Source organism: Lagenorhynchus albirostris, chromosome 8 (genome assembly GCF_949774975.1).
Source record: "Lagenorhynchus albirostris chromosome 8, mLagAlb1.1, whole genome shotgun sequence".
NCBI lineage: Eukaryota > Metazoa > Chordata > Mammalia > Artiodactyla > Delphinidae > Lagenorhynchus > Lagenorhynchus albirostris.
Genome location: NC_083102.1, coordinates 103950101 through 103970582, shown reverse-complemented (window position 1 = coordinate 103970582; position 20482 = coordinate 103950101). Strand labels below are relative to the sequence as shown.

Below are 20482 nucleotides of genomic sequence, written 5' to 3'. Positions count from 1 at the left end.
TTCTGAGACAGGGAGCTCTGTTGCTACTTTTGTTAATCAAGGGGCCTGCTGAGGAGACACTCTCCACTCTCACTAAAGTGATAGCCACCACTGTTCACTTTCCTACCTGCTCATTTAAGCCAAAATTGAGTGCACAGACCAAGCTACTATAAGCCTTTGTATTCAAGGTTGAGACCAGACAGCTTCTAATTCATTTACAAACATGAATGAAAACCACAGATTCTCCTAACCAAATCTGGGGAGTTCCAAAATCACTAAAGAAAAGCATGAAGGGGCTTCCCTGGTGGCACAGTGGTTGAGAATCTGCCTGCCAGTGCAAGGGACACGGGTTCGAGTTCTGGTCTGGGAAGATCCCACATGCCTCAGAGCAACTAGGCCCGTGAGCCACAACTACTGAGCCTGCGCATCTGGATCCTGTGCCCCACAACAAGAGAGCCCGTGACAGTGAAAGGCCCGCACACCGTGATGAAGAGTGGCCCCCGCTTGCCGCAACTAGAGAAAGCCCTCGCACAGAAACGAAGACCCAACACAGCCAAAAAATAAATAAATAATAAAAAAAAGAAAAGCATGAAAATGAAAAAGCAAGGGAAAATAACATAAAAGAAAATTAATGTAGGAAGCATTCAGAAATAAGTTTTTAAAATTCTAACTAGTAAGGATAGAAAATATATCCATAAAACTATTATAAAGCTATTGTAGAAGAGAAGTGATGCTAAATACGAAAAGCATCCTGGAAAAAATTTTTAAATACAAATACTGAAAATTTAAAAATTAATTGAAGTAATAAATGAAAACAAGGTTAAAAATATGTTTGGAGATGAAGTAATGAAATTCTCACATAGCATAGATCAAAATTAGAAACAAAATGACAAGAGCAAAAGAAGAGAAAAGGAAGAGAGATCCCAGATATCCTATGTCAAAGTGAAGGAGTTCCAGGAGAGAACAGAGCAGACAAAGGAGAAGTTAATCAGGGGACAAACAGGGAAAACACTCTGTAAGCTGAAGAAAGGTTTGTGTCACCACACCAAAAAGGTCCATGAAACTGTGAATAAGAAAACTGAAAAACAATGTCACATTGAGACATAAATCTTAAAAACCTATCAATATCATGCATTTACTGATACATATATTCCCATATGATAAATGACTGATTTATATTGATTATATCATGATTTATCACATCAAAGCTGTGTGATGTGATACATACAAGAACCATGTAGAAGAGTGAACCTTATCAGATGGACCTGGAAGCTGCAGCAAGGCTCCCAGCAAGGACTGCAGGCAGAGCAAGCACTCCTCTGGTTCATGGGCTAAAAAAGAACTCCTTTTTCCTTCCAGAAATCCGGCATGTATCATGCTATTACATTTGATAGAAAGAAATCTGAATATAAGCCACAATATCTTCAAAATGCCCTCAAAAACTCTATCAAAAGTGTCCTTTTCTGAAGACAGCTTCTTATCTCTGGGAGAAGTACACATTTACACACACAGCAACTCAGGATCCGCTTGTAAATGAGTTATTAACAAGTTGTATAAAAGAGAACACAGCAGGCTGGAGGCTGCCTACAGGATTGGGCCTTGGCTGGTAAGTATTTCCCTAAACGGACAGGCATTGCTCCCCATGTGAAAACTGTTTCCCCACCTGAGGAACTGAACCCTGCACCTCTGGGAGTTTGGGACTTCTGTCGTTGTCAGGCAGAGGGAGCCTTCATGACTAGCTCCCAATCAGCGCCTGGGTGCTGAGTCGGCACAGGGCTTACTGGATTTTTACCACTAAGGAAAGGAGGGGGCTCAATGCAACCTCACACAGGAAGGATAGCACAGCAGTCCTGTACGTGGATTTCACCTGGCTCTGGCTGTGACTTTCCCCCTGCCATTCCTACTGTGTGTCCCTCACCTTAGCCTTGAGTACAATTCTGCTGAGTCCAGCAAGTCCTTGCAGGGAATCCCTGCAAAAGTTTAAAAAATAAAATCCTCATATGAAAATCAGAAGCTTTAAAAGAAAAAAGACATATACGGCTCTAGAAAAATGGGAATGATAAAAAAAATGACATAAACATCTATAGGAGTTCTCAAAAGTTTTGGTCTCCGGATCTCTTTACATTCTTAAAAATCACTAAGGACCACCAAAGAACTTTTATGTAGGATATATCTACCAATATTTATGATACAAAAAATTCAAACTGAAAACCTTTTTAAATGTTTATTAATTCATTTTAAAATGATAGAAACTCATCAGGCAGTAACATTAAAAAAAACACTTTTAGGTACAATAACACTTTTCAAAGAGAATCAGTGAGAACAGTAGTATTGTTTTATATTTTGAAAAGCTCTTTAAGGTCTGCTTAATAGAAGTCAGCTGGAGTCTTATACTTACTTGTTCATTCAATGACATATGGTGTGTTGGTTTATTGCCTCATAGAGATATGTAGTTGGTTAGAAAGAAACATTTTAACAGCTTTTTTGCGTAATTGTGGATGACTGTTCCACAGTAGCTTACCCACTTCAACTGTAAATCTCAACACAGTTAAAACAGTAAATAATATCATTGTATAATTACAAAAACAGTTTTCACCTTGCTGACCCCTTGAAAGGGACTCAGGGACTCCAAGGAGTCCATAGATTACTATTTGAAAACTACTGATCTATACTCAGAGTTAGAGTATTTGAACTTACTAGAAGTTGGCAAGAACACAATAACTTAGTAAAACAGGTAAAAAATATGAATAGAAAATCTCAAAAGGAATAATAAGCACAGAAAAAGATGCTCAGAGATGCTAGTACTAAGGAAAATGCAATCACAACGGTGGCATAACATTTTATACCCCTATACAAATAAAAGAGCAATAACACCTATTTTTGTGAGGGATATGGGTATGAACAAGTTTTCATACACATTATGAAAATTAAAAAATAAAAGTAAGAAATATATATCTCAAAATATTAAAGAAAGTAATAAATTAAGAATAGGAAATTATAGAACAAAAACCGGTACATATGACTAAAGAACAAGTGGAGATTTTAAAGAGAAAGATCCAATTGGAAATACTGGGGATGGAAAGTATAGTCATTGAAATAGAAAAATGGCACCAAAGTTAAAACAGAAAGTGAATAGACTAGCTAAACTTGCAGACTTCACACTGCTGAAGACAGGTTTGATAAATTGGACAATGGTACCTTAAACACATTTAAAAATCTGTATATATGAAAGACAAGTGAAAAGATATGGATGATAAATTAAGGAGCCCTAACAAATATGTTTAATTGATATTCCAGAAATAAATAGTTAAGAGGAAAGGTTTTTAGAGATCATGAAGGAGTCAACGAAATCCAAGCTAGATGGCAACTCCATTCCAGACTGGGGCAGACAAGGGCACAAGGCTCCCTCTCCCCAAGAAGGGACAGGAGGTCAGCCTTTCTCATGCAGACCAGAGCTACCTGGTGCTAAAGGGAAGTTGTGGGTGAGTACAGCTGAGAGGTGAAGGCTCCCTCCTTCCACCTCCCCACTTTGTGAGATGGAGGCTCTAACCTGGCAGCAGCAATTCTGAAAACAATGGGAGCCCATCAGCCTTGTCCAGCTCGTCATGTGAAGTGTACGCACAGGAGAAACATGCTGTGGAGACCCAGGGCTGCTTCTGCTACCCCCTCCAACAGATGCTAAGTTCCTAAAGCAGTGTGTCACGCACAGAGAAGCACACCACCGTCCCCAGCCCCAGCTCCAGAGCAGTGGCTCAGAGAATCTGCCGGGGATGAGCAGCAGGCTGTAGAACAGAGAGCTCAGAATCTCTTCTCAAAGGAACTGACGTCCTTGTGATAAACTGTGGGGAAGCTCAAACCTCAGGGCACTTTCAAAAACACTGGCAATATGGGGAAAGACAACTGGGAGAAGGCGAAACTGTAGGCAGCCTAGTTTGTCAGACAGCAACACAGGAGGTGTCAGCTGGAAGGAGCTATCCTGAGGTCAGAACAAATCTCAAACAGACCTGGGGAACCCAAACTGAACTGGATCCGTTTTAGAGGAATTTATGCCTCAGGGCATGGTTGAAAACAACAGATACATGAAACCTCTATGGGTACACCCAAAGTGCACCTTCCTAGGACAGACCTTGGAGGCCTCACACTATGGTGGCAGCGGGAGTGAACCTCACTGAAATAATCTAGCCAGCTGCTAAACAAATAAACAGGATAAAATTATGACAAATCTGGAGGGTGGGGGAAGGAAATGGACCAGGACCCAGAGTTGCTACAATACATTATCTAAAAAGTCCAGTTTCCAAACAAATTAATGAGACATGCAACGAAACAGGAAAGTATGACCTATACACTGGAAAAAACTAGGAAGCAGAAATTGCCTGTTTAAGAGTGACCAGATGTGGTCACTTTTAAAGATAAATATTAAAAACTAAAGACTTCAAAGCATTCATATAAATGTGTTAAAATAACAAAAGAAAATCATGATTAATGAAGGGAGGTATTTTAATAATGTCACATCAAATAGAAACTATCTATAAAAAATTATAAAAAAAAGAATCAAGTGGAAATTCTGTAGGTAAAAAGGAAAAACACTGAAAGGAAAAACACAATAAGAAGCTCAACAGTAGATCTGACCTGACAGAATAAAGAATCAGCTAAAAGTTTTTCAGACTGTTAAAAAGAAAACCACAGGCCCAAAATTGTGTCACATGTGCTAAACCCCAAGATACTAAAACTACACTTAATATCTAATCTAATGGCAGTTTCAACCTCTCCCACAAATGCAATCCTAATCAACCAGTCTGGAATTTTCTAGTCTAACAGTAAAGTAATCTATCATACAGGCCTCCTCCAGTCCCCAGAGGAAGAAGAAGCAACCTGCATGATAAAACCAAAACCCCTGCCACTCCCTTCCCCACACCCTCAAGAAAAGAGGGCCTAGTCTAAAAATAATCCTTTCTTTTCTTTTGCTAATAGCATACAACCCCTCAGAGCCACCTTCTAGTTGCTAGATGGGATGCTCCCTGATTCATGAATTACCTAATAAAGCTAATTAGATCTTCAAATTTTCTTGAATTTTGTTTTTTAACAAGACTGAAAGAACATAACCTCGGTCAATAATCTGAATCCACACACAAAAAACAAAGCACTCCAGTAAATCATGTAATTATATAGACAGAATAAGTGCATATTTCTTCGACTTTCTTTCCTCTTTACTGATTTAAAAAGCAATTGTATAAAAGAATTTGTATATGATGTATCACTGGGACCAAACATAAATATATATTTTCCAATAGGAGCACAATGGAGGTGGGTGGGAGCAAAGCTGTACTAGACTAAGGAAATAACTACAGATGGAAACTTGAAAAAAAGCAAACAATTAAAGAAAATAAAAAATGATAAACAAGAAGGCTAATGTAACAAAATCTATAAATATACACTTGCTCTCCTAATTTCAGCTTCTCTAAAATACATAAAGTTACACAAAATAATAATTATAAAATGTATTGTTAGTTTTGTAACATTTACAGGTGTAATATGTATAATATTAATACCACAAAAAGCATGGAAAAGGAATAGATCTACATAAGACTAAGGTTTCTCTATCTCACCAGAATTAAGTTTGTAAAGATGTCAAGCTGATTCTGATAGGTTAAGATATATGTGGTTGGGCTTCCCTGGTGGCGCAGTGGTTGAGAGTCCGCTTGCCGATGCGGGGGACACGGGTTCATGCCCCGGTCCGGGAAGATCCCACATGCCGCGGAGCGGCTGGGCCTGTGAGCCATGGCCGCTGAGCCTGCGCGCCCGGAGCCTGTGCTCTGTAACGGGAGAGGCCACAACAGTGAGAGGCTTGCGTACCACAAAAAAAAAAAAAAAAAAAAGATATATGTGGTAACTTCTAGAGCAATCAATAAGGAAATGACCCAAAAATATATAGTAAAAAATCATTAAAGTAATTAAAATGCTACATTAGAAAATATTCACTTAATTCACAAGACAATGAGAAATAGAAGAACACACGAGACAGGGAAACATAAAATAAAATGATAGCGTATATCCACTTATATAAATAATAATATTAAATGTGAATGGATTAAATTATCTAATCAAAAGGCAGAGACTATGAAACTGGATTTAAAAAGCAATGAACTATTTAGTGTCTACATGAGACACATTTTACATGCAAAGATACAAATAGACTGAAAGCGATGGGGTGCAAAATAATACATCCTGTATACAGCAATCACAAGAAAATAGGAATGGCTATTCAATTATCAGGCAAAGTAAACTTTAAAACAAACAAAAAATGCTACTATAGCTAAAGGGTAACATTTTTTTATAATAAAAAAAGACAACCTATCAGGAAGAGAGAACAATTATAAACATACACACACCTAAGAACAAAGCACCAAAATGAAGTAAAAACTGACAGAAATGATAAAAGAAATAACTATTTTGATTATATGATGATTATATCATTAAATAATGATAAAAACAATTCAAAATATTGCTTGGAGACTTCCAATAATGAATGAAACAACTAGGCAGAAGATCAACAAGGAAACAGAATACTTGAATAATGCTGAAACCAAATATACCTAAAAGACATCTACATACCTCTCCACCTGGCAGCAGCAGAATATACATTCTCAAGTGCTCTGGCACATTCTCAAGGATGGAGATTATTTTAAGCCACAAATCACAATAAATTTTAAAGGACTGAAATAATACAAAGTATTTTCTCTGATCACAATGTAATAAAATTAGAGTAACAGAAAAATTTGAAAAACTCACAAATGTGTGGAAATTAAACAACATAATTCTAAGTAACCAATGTGTCAAAGAAGAATCAAAAGAGAAGTTAGAAGAAAAACTTCATATAAATTGAAAAAAAAACCATAACCTATGGAATGCAGCTAAAGCAGTACATTGTGGGAAATTATATATACAAAATTATATATATATAAAATATAATATGATCTCTAATCAATAATTGAAACTTTTACCTTATGACACTAGGGAAGAAAGAGAAAACTAACCTTAAATCAAGCAGAGGGAAAGAAATAATAAAAATTAAAGCAGAGATAAATGACATAGAAAATAGAAAAACAATAGAATCAATGACACAAAAACATAGTTATTTGAAGATATCAACAAAATTTATAAATCTTTAGCTAGAGTGACCAAGAAAAAAAGAGAGGACTCAAATTAACAAATCATCAATAAAAAAGGAGGCAGTATTATTGACCTTACAGAAATAAAAAGAATTACAAAGGGATACTATAAAAACCTGTATGCCAATAAATTAGATAACTTAGATGAAATAGAAAAATCTCTAAAAGACATACACTACTGAAACTGACTCAAGAAAAAATAGACTATATGAATAGAGCTATGCCAAGCAAAGAGATTAAATTAGTAATCAGAAAAAACAACTACCCAGGAAGAAAAACCCAAGCTCAGATGTTTTCACTCATGAATTCTACCAAACATTTAAAGAAATATTAACAATTCTTAATGAACTCTTCCGAAGTCAGAAGAGAAAGAAAAAATTCCCAAGTCATACTCAGTATTATCATGAAAGCAAACCCGGTAAAAATGATATCACAAGAAAACAGAACTACAGACCAATATCTCATATGAATATAGATACAAAAATTCTCAACAACATTCCAGCAAAATGAATCTATCAGTATACTGAAAGCATTATACATCATGACCAAGTGGGATTTTATCCCAGGAACCAAGCTTGGTTCAACACTTGAAAATCAATGAATGCAATATACCATAACAATAAAACAGAAAATAAAAAATACATAATTATCTCAATTAATGCAGGAGAAACACTTGACAAAATCCAACATCCTTTCACAATAAAAAATTAAAAATCAACAAACTTGGAATGGAAGGAAACTTCCTCAACCTAATAAAAGGCATCTATGTAAAATCCAATCTAACACCACATTTAATAGTAAAAGACTTGATGAGTCCCCCTAATATTACAAAGAAGGCAAGGATATCTGCTCTCACCATTCTTATTCAACAGAGTACCAGAAGCCCTAGTGTCCCCAATAAAAAAAGAAAAATAAGAGGCATACGATTGAAAAGAAAGAAACAAAACTGTCCCTATGTGCATATGACATGACAGTCTCACAAAGAATCTACAAACATTTTTTTAAAATTCGAGATCAAGACACAAATAATAAACCACTTTTTGTTTACAGTATGTCTCGTTTTGTTGTGCTCCACATTATTGTGCTTAGCAGATATTGCATTTTTTACAAATTGAAGGTTTGTGGCAACCCTGCGTTAAGCAAGTCTATCAGTGCCATTTTTTTCTGCAGCATTTGCTCACTTTGTGTCTTTGTATCATATTTTGTACTGAATTGCTGCAATCTCATGATAAAACTTGAATAAATGGGGAGTTGCTTCTTATGGATGAGCAAAGAAAGTGGTTTTTTTCTTATTTTTTATAAATCGTTTTTCTATATATTAGCAATAAACCTGTGGAATCCAAAATTTGAAATCTAACATCATTTACAATTGTGCAAAAAAAGCCCAAAATAACATACTTAGGTATACACTTAAGAAAGCATGTATATAGAGATGAAAGAGGGAATTCCCTGGCAGTCCAGTGGTTAGCACTTCCACTGCAGGGGGCACAGGTTCAATCCCTGGTCAGGGAACTAAGATCTCACATGCCTCATGGCATGGCCAAAAAGAAAAAAACAGAGAGATCGCAAATATCCCCCAAATTTATCTACAGATTGAATGCAATTCCCATCAAAATTCCAGCAGATACACTGTAGATACGTATAGGATTATTCTAAAATATATAAGGAAAGGGGTGGGCCCTAAAAAAGAAAAACATTTTGATAAAGAATAGTGGAAGGAATCACACTACCTGGTACTGAGGGTTTCTATAGTTACAGTGATCCACACAGTGGCACTGGCAGAGGAACAAACCCCATAGATCAATGGAAGAAATTAGAAAACCCAGAAACAGACCCACACAAATATTCTCAACTTACTGTTGACAAAGGTACAAAAACACTTCAAGAAATCATGCTGGAGCAATTGGATATCCTAATGAAAATTATTAAACCTCACACCTTACACAAAAATTAACTGAAACTGCATCATGTTAAGCAAAACTATCACAAAAAAGGAGAAAACCTTTGCCTATGGCTAGGCAAAGAATTCTTAGACTTGACAACAAAAACATGACTAATTAGCAAATTTGATAAATCAGACTTCATTGAATTGAAAACTCTGGCTCTGTAAAAATACTGAAAACTATAAGACATCAAGAAAAGAAATTGAAGAAGAAAGAAAGAAGTGGAAAGATATTCTGTGCTCATGGATTGGAAGAATTAATATGGTTAAAATATTAAATACTACACAAAGCAATCTACAGCTCCAACGCAATCACTATCAAAATTCCAATGGCATTTTTCACAGAAATAAAACTCTCAGAAATTTGTATGGAACCACAAAAGACCACAAATAGCCAAAGCAATCTTGAGAAAAAAGAACAAAGCTGGAGGCATCATGCTCCCTGATTTCAAGCTATATTACAAAGCTACAGTAATTAACACAATGTGGTATTGGCATACAACCAGACACACAGATCAATGTAACAGACAGAGAGCCCAGAAATAAATCCATACAGAAATGGTCAATTAATTTACAACAAAGGAGCCAAAAATATACAATGGGGAATAGACAGTCTCTTCAGTAAATGGTGTTGGGAAAACTGGCCAGTCACATTCAAAAGAATGTAACCACTGTCTTACACCATGCACAAAAATCAACTCAAAATTGATTAAAGACTTGAATGTAAGACCCGAAACCATAAAACTTCTAGCAGAAAACACAGGCAGTAAGCTCTTTGACTTACTGTCTTAGAGATAATTTTTTTAATCCAACACCAAAAGTAAAAGCAACAAAAGCAAAACTTTTGTTCACAGCCCATGCAAATAGCAAAACTCAAAAAACCTCATCAATGACCAAAAAATAAACATTAAAGCCATGAAATACCATTATTAGACTATTACATGGGCAACAATTCAAGATACAGTATACTAAGGGCATTTTAGGTAATGAGATTCTTCTGTACTGTGGCGGGGATACAAACTGTACACTCTTTGCAGGGCAACTAGCAGAATTATCAAAATAACACTGTGAAAACCCTGTAGAAGATATTACCTTACAGAATCACCTCAGCAAAATACTAACAATTTAACATCTATAATACAAGAATACTAGTGTGTGTGTTTACACACAGATCGATGAGCGACGGACTCATACACAGAGACGCACAGAGGGACTCAGGGAGGAAGAGACTGAAGGACTTATTTCAAGGTTCCACGCACTGCTGTTTGAGGCAGGGAAAATCTGAAACACACGAAACGATCATCAACTGAGGAATGTGCAAGCAAAATCTGGAATACCATGTGGCATTGGAAAGACTAAAGTGGATCCTTAGAGTGAAACAGAATGACTTAAATGATTTTTTTAAGCACAAAAATAGCAGGTCTCCAAAATCAGTTTATTAAATGATGTGTCATCCTGCTGCCACTGGTATAACAGTGGGGCACAGTAGGATATCAAGAGAGATAAAAATACAAACTCTAGAACGAGAATCCCTAGATTGAAATCTGAGTCCCACAGTCTAACGAAAATTGCAGTACCTACTGTACGGGTTTGTTGTGAGAATTAAATAAGTTGAATATAAATAAAGCACTTCAAAACAAAAGCCTTGCAGGGCTTCCCTGGTGGTGCAGCGGTTGGGAGTCCGCCTGCCCGTACAGGGGATGCAGGTTCATGTCCCGGTCTGGGAGGATCCCGCATGCCGTGGAGCGGCTGGGCCCGTGAGCCATGGCCGCTGAGCCTGCGCGTCCAGAGCCTGTGCTCCGCAGCGGGAGGGGCCACAACGGTGAGAGGCCCGTGTACCGCCAAAAAAAAAAAAAAAGCCTTGTGAAAATAAGCAATATATGTGTTTTGCTGTTATTATTATAATTACATGTAAAAACACAGCATAAATGCTTGGTAAATATTAGCTATCATTTTCATTACTATAAACCAGCATTCATTTTAGGCACTGTTACACTTGTTAGCTTATGTGAATATACCCTTATGAGAGATTTCAAAGTATATTTGTTATAAACTATATAAACTATACTAAATAACACATATCATATTTTACAGGAAAAACTATGTAACAAAAATGAAGCATGACTGATTACAAAGTTTAAACAAATTATTTGCCTAACAAAGTTAATATAATTTCTCATGAAAATTATGTCTTTCTTTGGATATATGGAACACCGTTTTTTAGTGTATAAAAATGATCAGGGAATCATTAATAATTCTGCCATTTGTTCTACATCCCAGCTGTGAAAACAATGCTGCATGAGCTTCCTATTGCTTCCAATGGTATATTAACTTCTTAAGCCACGAACCTCGTGGCTTAAAATAACACAAATGTATTATCTCACAGTTGTGGAGATCAGACGTCCAAAGTGAGTCTTGCAAGGCTGGAATCAAGGTACATTCGCTCTGGAAGTACCAGGCTCCAGAGACCTGCCACCTCCTTGGCTTGTGGCACCTACCCCACCCTCTCCTTTCACTGCCACATCTCCTTTTTCTGCCTCTGGGGCTGTCCTGCCTTCCTCTTCCTGTGACTGCACTGGGCCCACGCTAGTAATTCAGGAGAGTCTACCCTTCTCAAGATCTTAATTACACCTGCAAAACCTGCTACTGTAGGGTAACATATTCAGAAGCTCTGGAGGTGAGACACGGACAGCCTGGAGGACCCTGACTCTGTCTCCATGCGTGGGTCCCAGCCGTGAGACAGAACTTTCACTCAGGGTGTTCTCCTGGCCACTCCATGACCAACTCACCTCTCCAGTCTCAGACCTCAACAGATCAAGCTACCTTTGGACAGGGGTTTTAATACAGTGGCAATTCATGTTCCTGTTCACGGGGATGGCAGTGCACCATCAAGAGGATACTCGGAATTTAAAGGCAGTACGGAATACAATATCACGCTCATTCTCTGAAAACACGATTTCCATACCACCCTGTTTTTATGCACTGTCTTAAATTGATCTGTACATGTCAATATTCCCCTGAAGAAAAATGATCTTCCCTTACCACGAACCCCTTACAAAGCACTTCACAAAATATAGGCAGGCAGACATTTTTCTTTAATTAAGAGAGACTAAACACAACAAAATCCCTTTAAAACAAACCTGTTAAAGTATGTAAATATTTGTAAACATTAAGAAATGTTAAAATACAACCAAAATCCCTTCTTACCATATACAACATATTTCAGTTGGAGATTTTTAACGACTTCTTCCACAGTAGGTTTATACTCCAGAAAACACGTGTAAACCCCACTCATGCTCTCCTTGAAGTTCTGGAATACAAGGCTTCCTGTGGAGGTCACTTGTGCAGTGCTGTTTCCTAATAGAGGAATAAGATACAGTGATCAGTAGCTTAAATTACATGAGATTGAGATAAAATAACAAAATAGTTTCTTAACAGAGAAAAACCATCCAAATTTACCTACAGAATCACTGAAGGAGTCGGGGACAAAGTCATTGTGTCTGGTGGTTCTTGACAGTGGGTGCCAGGATGAACTTAGTGTCACAATTTCACTAACCAGAGTTCATCAAGTGAGTGGCTGCCTAAGTGGTAAGAGACTAACAATCACACGTACATGATGTGCTCCTCATCTGCTTGTCGCACTGAGATGGCATGATCAGTACTCATATACATATAATATAGCATATACTTATACATACTATCAAGTAATTATATTTGTATATATGCATATAAATACTTTATTGATGAGTTATGCTCTCATTAAGCATAAAAAATGTATATGAAAGGGATAAAAACAGTGTGTCCAGAACAAAGGCTAACTCAATATAATCACGAACACCTAGGGATATGCTGTCATTACACAAGGTACTTGGCAAAATTTGGATTACAACCGTGAGGGTTGCAGAAGAAAGAAAACAGGAGACTGGATCACTTGACACCCGAAGTCGCACAATCAGAACTGCAGTGCTGGGAGTCAGAACGTGGACGTAAGTTCCCTTGTCACTTCAGCATCACTTAAGTACCACACTGGGAGAGAGCCATGTTGTGTAATGGGAAAGAAGTCTGATTTAGAGGGTTAGGACTTGGCTTTTAGGTGTGCCTTTCTTTCTCATAAACTGTGTAACTGGGGATAATCACTTAATCTTTCTGAAGTCTAGCTCCTTCATTTGTACAACAAAGAATCATAATATATGATAATATATCTCATAGAATCATTTTTGAATAACAAATACAAGGAATGTTAAAGTACTTGAAAAAGCTATAAATCATTAAGCAATTAAAAATGGTTACTCTCAAAGTTCATAACCACGGGTTTGCACTAGAAAAAATTATTAGATATTAAAACTCACTCAATAATTTAATAAACTATTCATTAGAATTGAAAATATTACCTTAATAAATACTCATCTTTTTCTATTTTAAGAAAATAATTTATTGCCTGTAACTGTCAAGTTGAAATTTATTTTGAAGAAATTTATTGCTTCAAAATAAGACAAAAGATGAATGTTCTTAGTGAAGAAATTTTCATTATTCATTTTTTCACTAAAAATGTGTTGAGTTTCTAGCACATGCAAAGCCCTGTTTCGGATACTGAAGGAGAAATGAATAGATGGATATACCCACCCTCAAGGGATTTACATAGAGCATTATGCCTTGAGAACTCCCATTTCTATATCTTGGATGAAGCTAAAAAATGTGATATAAATTTAGAATACATTTCTATTGTACTGCCTATTTCTTCATGAATAGCTTTTGATGAAAGAGTACATATTTATCATAACATGTTGTCTCTCTTTTAGAACAGATTAAGAGGTTTTCAAGTGTTTGCTATACATATATTTCAGCAGACACAAACAGATACATCATAGTAATATGATAAAAGGTGCCCACAAATTGTAAAGAAATTTTAGAATATCATGTCAGCAATGAAGCCATGCATTCCCTGGCAAAAATTTGAAATAAAATTTCCCAAACCAGAAGCATTAATAAGTGTATTAATATATATTTGAATGCCTACTACAATGTTAAATATTATGACAGCCAGAAAATCTAGTATCATACAATTTGTAAGAAAACACTCTCTGGCTACCTTCTTATTTTAAAAAATTTAAAAGTAGCACACTTTGAAAAGATACCCAGATGATTGCATAGCCAAGAGAAGAACCCACTTAACAAATACCACTTAACAAACAGACTTTTACAAAACTAAGTTTAAATGGGAATTTCAGGATGCCAAGGCATATCACTATATACTATATAAGAACTCAAACAACAGCAGACAGTCAATAAATAATTAAACTGAAGTCAGGACTTCTTCCTCTAGAACTCAGCTTGATCATCTAAAAATTCAGAGTTGGATTAGATTTCTAGAAGCACATGCCTCAGAGCTCTAAAATTATATGGCAAAATTTAAGCACCATTTCATTACAACTAATTTTTAAAAACAGGTTTATACTTTTGGTTTCTGCTCAGATATGGAGAGTGACTATAAGAGCAACAACATCATACAACAATAAGGAAAAAGACAAACTATCAACCAACAAATTTTCTTGAACCCATCAAACAAATGAGGCAGGTAGGGCAACCAGTAACCCTGAAAACCAGGAATGAACAGGGCCTGCAGGTAGAACCTAGACCTAAGCATTTGCTTCAATGGTCTAAGAACATCTGGCTAGAAGTTTTCAATAAATTGCTAAAAGCCAAGTGCTGCCCAGTGTGAGCATGTGAAGCCTCTGAGGACCACAGATGGGGGCAGGGGGAGTGCAGAGGCAGTTGCACCCTCTTACAGGCTTTTCACCTTCATGAAAATCTTTGGGTGTTCAAAGGAAGATCAGGGGAACCCTGAGCAAGATTCCCACAGGGCACTGGCTAGAGGAGGGGGCCGGCGCAGGGTACTGGCTAGAGGAGGGGGTCGGCAGCCCTGCCAAAACTCCACCCTTGCCCATTTCCCCTACCTCCTGGTGAGGAGCAATGCTTTAACCTAGAAGGGAGAAGAAACAAAAATGGTCACTGAGGGCACTGTGGAAACATGTTACCACTAGGGAAGGAAACAGGAAGAAAAAAAACCTCACTCTTGAGGAAGTCAGCAAGAAGTACTAGGCCAACACTAAAGCCGGCAGACAGGCTGAAGCACTTCTAAAGGCCACACCCACAAGATCCAGTGACACCACACCTGCTGAATCAGAACACTAGAGACTGCCCCTCTCTCCCAACTGCCCATCACTAATAAGAGTCTAGCAAAAATGCAGTGAAATCAAGCTAGGAGAGCTGCAAGAAAGATTCTCTCTAGAGAAGGCAAAAAAGGAGAAACCAAAGCCAAAGATGAGACAATGGAGAAAAATAAGTTTTCAGTAACCACAGCAATAACCAATATCAAAGCCAGACAATTCCTGACTAGTTTAACACAAACTCCCAATATTAAAGGCTTAATAATATTTTAAAAAGTGTTCATCTCAAATATAAAAATAATTATCTCAATATTTACTATCTTATTCAAGATGTTCTTAAAAAATTAAGAAGCATACAGAAGGGTAAGAAATCGCACATTTCCAAAATACCAGGCAATGACACAGATGTCAGAAGTATCAGACAGTTAGTTTAAAATAACTATGAATAATGTATTAAATAATTTAATGGAAAATGTAGAAAGCATGCAAGATCAGATAGGTGATTTCAGCAGAGTCTGAAACCATAAGAAATAATCAAATGGAAATGTTAGAACTAAAACCAAACCAAAAAAATAAAAAAAGAACACAGTAACACAGATGAAGTCTTCCTTCAATGAGCTCATAAAGAGGCTTGACACAGCTAAGAAAAGAACCAATGACTTGAAGACAGATCAAAAGAAATTTACCCAAAGAGAAAAAGCAACAACAACAACAAAAGCAAAACAACACCAAGAAGAATGAATCCAAGAGCTATGGAACAATTTCAAACAGTTACATAAGGGTGACAGAAATCTCAGAAGGAGCAGAGAGATAGGATGAAGCAGAAGAAATACTGGAAGATATAATGGCCGACAATTTTCAAAAATTAATGACAAACCAAAACTACAGATCCAAGAAGCTTATAGAACACCAAGCAGAATAATACAAATAACCAAAAAAAAATGCATTTAGTATTTAAATCACTGAAAGTGAAACGGAAAGAAAAAATCTTGAAATTAATCAGAAAAATATGGCACACTGCCTACAGAGGGATAAGGACTATTTTATAGCAGCCTTCTCACAAGAAACTATGCAAGCAAAAAGAATACAGAATGCCATCTTTGGAATGTTGAAAGAAAAAAACTGCCAATCCAGAATTCTACAACCAGCAAAAGAAATAGATAAGCAAACTTTACCCAAAGCAAACAGAAAGGAAATAATAAAGTCAGAAATCAATGAAACTGAAAACAGAAAAATACCAGAGAAAAATAACTCAAAAGCTGGTCCCTTGAAATGACTGATAAAATTGTTAAATGAAAGAGAAAAGACACATCCAATACCAGGAGTGAATGAGGGCATATCATAGAGATCCTGCATATATCAAAAAGATAACAAGAAAATATCATAAACTATGCACATAAATTTGACAAGTTGAAAAAAATCTAAGTTGGACAAATTCCTTAAAAGACACAAACTACAAAAAGTCATAAAATGGTGAGAAGGGAAAATTCTAGTCCTACCTCATTTAGATTATTATCTGTGAACTCTGAAGCCAGACTTCAAAGGCACTTGACTTCAGGAAAGTACCTTGTTCTCTCAATGCCTCTGTCCACATATAAAAGGGAGAAAATGACTGTACTTACTGCAAAGAGCTATTGTGAAACTTAAATGATTAGTATATGTAAATTGCTTAGAACAGAATCTGCTACATGATAAAAGTATACATGTTGATTATTTTTATAAAATTCGGAATAAAAACACTAAAGTAAAAATATGCTTGCAGAATATATCCACACATGTATATCTATATTTATATATATTTAAATATGTGCATTTACTACGTGTATGAATACACACATACATAGATATATGTATGTATTTGTGCATGTGTATTCATACACGTAGTAAATGCATAAAGAAAAGCTAAGGAATAATATTGTAAAAGTTCAGGATAATGTTTACCTAAGGGGGGTTGGGGACAGAAGAATGGGATTTTTCAACATTAGAAGGTTCAACAGTCATGATAATGGTATATCTTGGCTTCTATAGCAAGCTCAAGGATGTCTGTTTTATTACGCTTCATAACTTACATATCTGTTATACAGATTTGTATTTATCAGATGCTTCATAATAAAAATATTAAGGTAGAGTAAGATATAATCTATGATCTCATTTTTTAAAAAACATAATAAGGATGCAGTTACAGGGTAAAGCTAAACGTGTGTGTGTGTGTGTGTGTGTGTGTGTGTGTGTGTGTGTGCAGTTATACAGGTTTGTGTGAACATTTAAAAAAATGGGAAAGTCCACACACCAAAAAGAGCTAATTCATCAGAATGGTATTAGGGTTGAAGTAAGAGATACAGGGCTTGCTGCAATAAATGCTTTACCTTTGTAAACCAAAAATGTTGGAAGAGAGACAGAAGAGGGTGGCAGTGGGGGTGAGAGGAAGAGAGCCTAGCAAGTCTAAGACTTGGCCTCTACACTGTACTACCATCTAAACAACCTGGATGCTTCTCTCCAAAGGGAGGCGCAAGTACATAACTACATGTTTCTTCGGTTCAACTGTAGCGGAACTATCTTTGGAATATCCATAAAAAGATTTAAAAAGTACAGTGTAGTTTAACCTAGAGTCCAAAAAGCTTCTCTGTTTTACAAGCTTTAATGAAGTTAGACATTTTCCACATCTCTCTGCAATTACAGTGATAGTACTGAGCTTTAAAGCTGGCAGACAGCGAACTATGACGTGACACTGCACTGAAAACACAACTGTAATCATGATGTCAGAATACCAGGATTTTCTGAGAATAGTCTTTATAAATGCAAAGCCATTGCATCTATATGATTTTATCCTTACCTGGAAACAGCTACGTTTTTGAACATCTGTTTTCCATTATGAAAGTGAGTAATATAAAATGTCACTTCTAGTTAAAGGATTCAAAATTCACTTACATAGTATACTTTGCAATACAAGCTGCAAGACCTGGCCTGGCATCTCAGAGAAGAGCATGTTTCACATCTCAATTTTCAAATCAAAGGAGTAACAAATTACAACACAACAAATCAATACTTAAATGCTTCTATTTTTGAACTCACAGAGTTTTAATAACGAATGTAAAATATATTTAATATACATGCTTGTGTTATATTATTTGCTATTAGAAAGCAATAAAAATAAAGATTGATTTTATTTTCAATATTGGATACCTTTACTCCTGGCCCCCTTCGCTGATTTATATTAACTGCCTAGCCTCTCAGGACCTCTGTCCCTGACCTCTGCTGACCCCCTCCTACACTCTAGTACTGCAGCCAGGCAGAGGTCACGCTGCTCTGCGTACCTCCTGCAAAGCTGGGCACAATGGCAGCCACCAGGTAGTCACTCACCTAGAGCCGAGTAATTCACTTTGGAGACACACCACCTAACCTAAAGAGTAAAGTAACTCTTTAAACCTTGAGCTATTTCAGAATCAACATAAATATTATGGCAATGTACAACCTAGATTGTTCAACTATATAAAATATGAATTAAAACATATTAAAAAATAAATATTTCTTATGAATGTTTCTTCAGCAAGTCTTTGTATGAATATACTGCTTTCCTCCATCCAGGTCTACAAAATAAACCTGTAGGCTTTCACCCACAAGCACTGTCTCAAAACACCAATAAGGGAAAAAAAGGAGAAGAAGGAAGGAAGGAACGGAGGGAAGGAGGGAGGAAGGGAGGGAGGGAAGGAAAAGAGAGAGAAAGAAAACATGGTGAATAGAGCAATAAAGAAAAACTTCCACAGAAGGTATGCAAATATATCTGCATACTGTATGCATATATTTTTGCATACAGAAGGTATGCAAAAATATCTGTTCAAATATCTTGAACAGATATTTAGGATGAAAATTCATTATCTGAATTTTCAGCAAGGCTGAAAACAAAAACAGCTAAGCTAATTGATATTTTTTAAACTACACTGCAAAAACAAATCAGCTTTTAGCAAATGAGATATCAGAATACAAGTAAGATGGGCATTTCAAAATAACAAAATAAGAAGTTGAATGGAGAAAATGTTGACCAAATCAATCATACCAATAGTAATCTCTATGTGGTAAAATGTACCTTCATGAGAATAAGACCTTGTTTTCTCAAAAATCTGAAAACTGTAAGGCTACTATTCAGATGTATCTCAAGTCCATCTTCTCCTCTGGATGAGTACCCGAGTACTAAACTTCCTCTTTTGTAAGCACAGCATCAGTAACATATTATTACACAGCTACCACCAAACCATGCAGTATATTTAAGAGCATGTTTTTCATACTAAAATACTGAATGTTAAATTTAGCCAGTTTTTCAAAATGTATATTAATATTTAGGTTAAATTCAAATATAATCCATACTGTCTGGTCAGGATTTTAATCAGAGTGAAATATAAGATAAAAAATATAAAATCGTAACTACTAATAAAGTCTCAAGTTGTCCCTATGTGGGGCTGTATAAAACAAACAAAACCAGAATTTTAAACCTAGAGCTCAAAGTGCTCATTTGTATTTTTAACAAAAGCCAGAATCATATTTGCTTCTTCATACATACTTTGCTAATAAAAGTCTAACTGAGGTAACCAAAATGATTTTATGAATTTTACAATAAAAAAGGAAAATTTTTTGAAATATGTATGCTTAGAGAATTCTCCAGTTTAATCATCCAGTGTGTCTCTATCTCAAATTAAGATTTGGAAAAAACAGTCATGCCATCTACATTGTTAGATTCTAACTCCAAAAAGAAATTGCAAGAAAAAGAAGTGAGCTAATACATGAGCGTATATGAGATACAAATATTCTTTTTGCTCTGAGTACATTTCATACATATTTTTAATTATAACAACTGAAACAGAAGCCCACCTGAAATGATTCTTCCTTTCGGCCCATGCCACTGGAATGATGGGTCTATGAGTTCAGAATTCCGCAGTCGTTGGGTTACACATAACATGTGTGGACTCTTTTGATGGAGCATAACATATACTTTCACTGAAAATAAATATTAAAATGTTCCAATAATATTTTATGTTCGTTCACGATCTATAATGGCTTACATTTTTGTAGTCTGGGTTACATGTTTTCAGAAGTTTTCTTTGGATTATTGCTATTGCTTGGTAAGAACTAAATTTCATTGCATTCCATATAACTAACTTTCAAAAACATACACTTAATTTATTTGTGTGTGCGAGTGTATCTTAATCTCAGCATTATGCATTAGTCTTTTT

The 20482-nt window shown here is 36.1% G+C and overlaps 1 protein-coding gene across 1 annotated transcript in view; it reads right to left on the bottom strand.

Moving 5' to 3' along the window:
* ZPBP (zona pellucida binding protein) overlaps positions 1-20482 on the bottom strand; it is a 103014-nt gene that overhangs the window by 71235 nt on the left and 11297 nt on the right. The window contains exons 3-4 of the mRNA XM_060156237.1: positions 20121-20246; positions 12298-12447 (exon numbers count right to left, since the gene is read on the bottom strand). Coding sequence (XP_060012220.1) covers positions 12298-12447; positions 20121-20246 — 276 coding nt within the window. The remainder of the gene's footprint in view (positions 1-12297; positions 12448-20120; positions 20247-20482) is intronic.